The 5762-nt window shown below is 45.8% G+C and overlaps 1 protein-coding gene across 1 annotated transcript; it reads right to left on the bottom strand.

Moving 5' to 3' along the window:
- Window positions 1-651: 651 nt before the first annotated feature.
- ZNF281 (zinc finger protein 281) lies at window positions 652-5683 on the bottom strand. The gene has a single exon (XM_041479640.1). It carries the CDS (start codon window positions 5449-5451, stop codon window positions 2833-2835), a length of 2619 nt encoding a protein of 872 aa, XP_041335574.1. The 5' UTR covers window positions 5452-5683; the 3' UTR covers window positions 652-2832.
- Between the last annotated feature and the right edge of the window lie 79 nt (window positions 5684-5762).

Below are 5762 nucleotides of genomic sequence, written 5' to 3'. Positions count from 1 at the left end.
TAGACATCAAGCATATTCCATGTTTACTTTCTGTAAGGTTTTTGTGCTTGTTTTTCAACGTGCCAAGGATTTTTCTCATCCATGTCACTGCCTTGATTCAAACACACATGCAAAGCTGAAGAAAAGTACAGACTAAGTAAATTCACAACCTACCTTCAGATTATCTAAAATGCTTTTAAAGTATTCTGCTATAGTACTACATTTACATGACTTTCATTATAGTGCAGAGAGGAGAAAATTACAACCAAGTAAGACCCCCAAAAAGCACATACAGGAGATTCTACAATCTTTACCTTGAATTAAGTTACTATATTATGTATTTGTCATTCTGAACTTTCAGCAATTATAAGAAGTCTTTGCAGTTAATATGCAATTTAGATATTTTTTACTAAAATCACAGATTTGAAAAGATGAGGCTGTATAAACATTTTAACTTCAGGAAAATTTGTTAAGTTTTGTTAAGCTAAAGGTATGAATTAGACTCCTGATGTCTAAAATAGCACATTTTGATTATTTAACTCAAAAGGAAACTGAAGAAAACAAACTGAAAACCTTCCAGTAAATTCCTTCTCAAAATTTAATCTCCTGTTTTCTTACTAAGTCCTGAAAAGCATGATTGGATAATAGAAGTGATGCCTTTATGATTTTGTGAATAATGGGTTTTATTAAGTTAAAGCAAACAGCCAGAACAATACATATGCAACTTCTACTACACACAATATAAAGAATGTAAATTATAACCTCTGTAAAACAAAAGAAAAGGTACTAAAAAAGCCAACACAGTGGTCACTGACTATTGCATCCCTGATAACAGGCTGGGTTCTGTGTTTAGAGAACAGTTGTTGTTTGATTATTTAAACTGAAATAGCGTGAAATACAGATTCAAGTATAAATAAAAAGTTAATGGAGTTACACAGATTCTATGAGAACAAACTCTAGGTTAGTGAGGGGAGGGAAAAAAAGTTTACTAGCAAAAGAAATCACAAATGGGCTCAGGTTTCTATTCATAGTGGTGAGGGACAACAGGAGAAATTACCCAGGATTTTTGTAACAATTCCTTTAATAATACACCACTTTCATAACAGAAGTGTTTTACACTTGCACAATGTTAATAACTTTATTATACATGGAAGCCTGTAATAGGCTGATTACACAATAAGACTGCAAACAACCACTGGTACCTTCCTGACAACAGAAAAGTACATAAGACTGAAACATCACCAAGAGTACATAAAAAACCATCATCATAAACATCACCAAAATTACATTAAAAAACTAATCAAAAAATTCATTTGCAAAAAGTGGTTTAGAGCAGTGCCACTGCGTTTCAGCAGCTTTGAATGGCCACCAGTATTTCTAGCAGGTTTCCATGGCTCCACAGGCATTCATCAGGATTCACATATAATAAATAATGTACCACAAAATATACATAAAGTAAGGCAATAATTCCAAAGAAAAGTTCTGTTGATATTAACAAGCCACTCAAGTTTTACTTTTGTAGTTGATGCCATCACCAGAATCCTTTGATGGAATTGCAGCCTTGGGCCCTAAAAGCCTGCCATGATGAACTGCTGCAAGGCCCTCTCTCGTAAAGAGCTCCAGTGACACCAGCGGGACACTGCTGGGCACGGGGGTCCGTGGTAGCTGATCCTGATGCAGGACAGGGGCCTTACTATGTACAGTTGGGAGTAGATTATTTCTTATCGTACATGGAAACCTCGACATAGTTCTAAAACAGGTGGGTTTTCATTGTTCATCACCTGATGTCATGAGACATCAGAAAGCACATCGTAAGATATGCACTTTCTGGAATGTAAATCTTTTTAAATGCTAGCTATTACGTTGGGATGAGAGAGAGTAGGGGAAAAGAGGGAAAAAAAAGGGGATGGGGATGGGGAGGTGGGGTGGGGTGGGGTGGCAGGGCAGGCAGACAACCAAGATCAAGTCCAGAGGAACCAGGAACACAATAAAATAGAGGGAATTCTTTACACTAAAAGAATGTGCAAAGGGGAAGAGCAGGAGATGGACTTTTTTGAACCGTGTGTAACAAATAACGTATCCCAAAACCCTCTCTGGATTAGGACTGTAGTTTCAAGTTGGGGTTCTAATGACATGAACCAGCTGCACACATTTTGTTCTCACAGTTTGTGTCAACAGAATCTCTTTACGGAATTACAGTCTTACACAGAAGTTCTGGGGACATTACTGTTCAGATTAAAGCTACCGTGCTGGGCTCATCGTGCAGACCCGAGAATATTTGCTCCACCTGCCTGGAATGAGCGTCACCTGGAAGAACAGGAGTACTTTAAAAACAACAAGATTTAGGTAGCAAAATTCTTTCAGATCAGCTGACATAAGAGACAGCAATTTGAAATGTCAAAGATCCCTTCCTCAAAAAGCTGAGATATATTTGTCATCATCTGTAAATTGGAAGTTCCAATACACTTGCGGTGCATAGAATTCCCATGCTTCATTACACTTTCCTGAGAGTAAAGCAATTAGAATAAACTTTAGTCCTAGGAACAAAGTTAATTTTTTGCATTTTAAAATCTTGGGCTATTCCCTGACAATCTACATAATGTAAATTTGATTGCTAAACATTGTCACTTGAACAAAAACGCTATTTTAAAACTATTGATTTTTGATTAAAAACCATAATAAACAGAGCTAAAAAAATCACACTAATAAAATAAACTAAATATGAAAAGTTGCATTGAAAGGGCATGTTACATTATTCTTAAAAGGACCGTGTAGAAACATTCCAATGGCAGTGTTGTCAAAGTAAAACAAATTACATTAAGAAGACCCCACAGCCTGGTCACAGTGAGGACCTTACCTGTAACTCTGGCTGGTTGGGGTTTTTACTCGTGTACTACATGGCTCACTTACATCAGACATCATATTTGTATACCCTGAGAAATCTGACACTGAAGTCCTTACTCTATGGTCCACTTCTCCATTAGAGTTAGTGATAAAAGTCATTGGCACCCTGCTGCCCGACTTGAACTGAGAACCGAACGCTTGTGCAAAGTTCTCGATCTGGTAGGTTGCTCTAGGCTCTATGTCCTTCTGAGGATCTATCTGGCTGGTTAACTCCTGAGATGGGATCTGAAAGCTCGTTGAGGATTCTAAGTTTTTCTGTTCCTTCTGGCCAGTCAGTTTCTGAGATGTTGACTGGTAGTTCGATGAAGTCTCTAAGTTTTTCTGCGGATCGATGAGATCATCCAGCTCTTGAGAAGGAGTCAACTGTTGATGCGAAGCCTCCAAAGCAGACAAATAAAAGCCTGGCTGAGAGCCAAGCAACATCCCAAATGGAGGTTTTGGCAACGCAGTTGGCAATACTGAGGTAACGGATTGGCTGAAGCCACACTCAAGTGGAGATGTAGTGTATATCTGTTTGTCTGGAAACAGAGTGTGGTTATGGAGAGTTGAAGACAAGCTAACAAACTGGAAACTGGGCCCAAAAGCAAAACCAGTGCTGTTGGTTGTTCTTTCAAAGGCTTGTTGGAGGTATTTTGAGTATTCTTGCAACATGCTTGCCTTATCGTTTGAAACTGTTTGAGAGTTAGGGCTCAAGTTTTCTTCCTGAACCATGTCTGAATGTTCTCCTGAGGTGTGCAAGTCCACACGCTGTTCAGTTATACTGAAAGGATCTTCTTTCTGGCCTTCCGATTTGTGAGAGTACTGGTCCAAAAGGCTCTGTAAGACTTCATCAGGAATACCAGACTTGTCGTGGCAAGACTTTATTTCATTATTTAAAGATGCTGAATCAATAAGAGATAAAGGAGCTTCGTTATCCATAACGCTAACACCCGGAGACTGGATGACGGACTGCTGGGAAGTCATGTGTCCGACATTAAGTGAAAAGGCACTGTTACTGCTTGCAGTTTGTAAGTATCTTCTTTTCTTTGAAAACTGCATGGCATCATCATAATTGCTACTTATTTGACCCGGTTTACCACCTGTACTTTGGAGAAGGCCAATAGAGTCTACACTGGTATTGGCTACTAGGCCTAGAGAGCCACTCTGTTTCCCAGACAGTGGTTTTTGCCCCAGAATATCTGGCAGTGGTGATACAAAATTAAGGTAATTTTTGTCTCCTTGTTTCCTGCTCGTTTTTTTCAAGACCAACTTTGGCACCTTTTTCTGAAGTTCTTCTACGCCTGTGCCAACTAGACCACCACTGGAAGACACAATAGGAATATCAACTGCATAACTTGGCATGGCCACATTACTTGTAACTTGAGATTCAGCGATTTTGCTGCTACACTTGCTTCCTTTGTTTTCAGTGGATGTATTTTTTGTTTTACTTTTTCTCCTTGAGGAACTTGTATTTCCCTGAGACAATGCAGCCAAGCTACCCATGTTATGGGATGATCCGGGCTCCATTCCAGCCCCTGCTTTACCTATGGCTTCACCACACGTTCTTCTGTGCTTTAACAGTCTATCAGTCCTTGAAAAATACTGCTGACAAGTGTCACATTTGTATGGCTTTTCTCCACTATGCGTCCTCTTGTGTCTTTCCATGTGGTACTTCTGGATGAACTTCATACTACACTGGTCACACCCAAAAGGCTTCTCCCTACTGTGGATCTTCTCGTGTCTCTGCAGCAAGTACTTCTGGATGAAGCCCATGCTGCACTGGCTGCACTGGAAAGGCCTCTCCCCGGTGTGGATGAGCACGTGCCTGCGCAAGTGATAGGAGCTCCTGAAGGCAGCACTGCAGTGTTCGCAGACGTGAGGTTTCTGGCTGGGGGACGCGACGGCACCTTCCCCATCTCCCACCAGGGGGGGTTTGGAGGAAGCGCTCGGCTTCCGCTTGGCTTTGATTCCCTGAGTTTCTGGCTTTGGCCTCTTTGCCTTCTTGACCTGGGCGTCGTGCTTTGGCTCACCCGCGCTGCCTGGAGCGCCCTCGCCTCTGCCAGTCAGCAGCAGGTCTCGGTGGGGATGCTGGTGCAGGTGGTGAAGAAGGCTGAGGTCCTGGATCACGCTCTGGCCGGTTCCTTCGCCGCTGCCCAGGCCAGGGGGTCTCTCCTCCGCCGCTCCCCCGAAAAGCCCCCCGTAGTGGTGATGGTGCTGCGACTGCTGCTCCTCCTCCTGCTCGCTGGGCTTCTCCTGCTTGATGCTCACCAGGGACTGCAGGAAGCCCCAGGGGCTCCTCTGCGAGGAGGGCGCGGAGGGGAAAGCCCCCGCCGGCTCCTTCTTGAAAGTCACGTCCTGCGGGGGCGGAGGCGCCGGGGGCTCGCCCGCCGCCGTGGAGGAAGCGGCGGCGGCGGTCGGAGGTAACACGCACTGCGGGGGGTGCTGGGCCGCCGCGGGGGGCGCGGCCGCCCGGGCGAAGCTGGTGACCGGGGGCAGGCGGTGGTTGAACATCACCATGCCGGGGGGGAACGTTGGCTCCATGGCCGCCGCCCTCTTGCCGCCGCCGAGGAAGCCGCTGCCGAGTTTCATCCCCCGGGAAGGCGGGCCGGAGAGGAGGCGCGGCCCAGAGGGGCTGCGGGACCCGCCGCCCGCCCGCCCGCCAGCCAGCCGGACCGCGCCGGCTCAGCGGGCGGCTCCCTCGGCGGCCCGGCAGCCGCCGCCCGGGCGCATCGCCGCCTCCCGCCCCGCGCCCGCGGCGGCCCCGGCCCGGCTGCACTTACGGCTCCCGCCGCCGCCGCCAGTTACAAATATCGCCGCGTCCGCTCCACAATGGAATTAGCAGCGCCCGCCCCGCCGCACATGCGCGCCGCGCGGCACGCTGGGAGCCTCGGCCGCACGGG

The sequence above is a fragment of the Pyrgilauda ruficollis genome, unplaced genomic scaffold (assembly GCF_017590135.1).
Source record: "Pyrgilauda ruficollis isolate IOZ18807 unplaced genomic scaffold, ASM1759013v1 scaffold49, whole genome shotgun sequence".
Taxonomy (NCBI): Eukaryota; Metazoa; Chordata; class Aves; order Passeriformes; family Passeridae; genus Pyrgilauda; species Pyrgilauda ruficollis.
The sequence above is the reverse complement of the archived record's forward strand: the minus strand, read 5'-3'. Positions and strand labels throughout refer to the sequence as shown.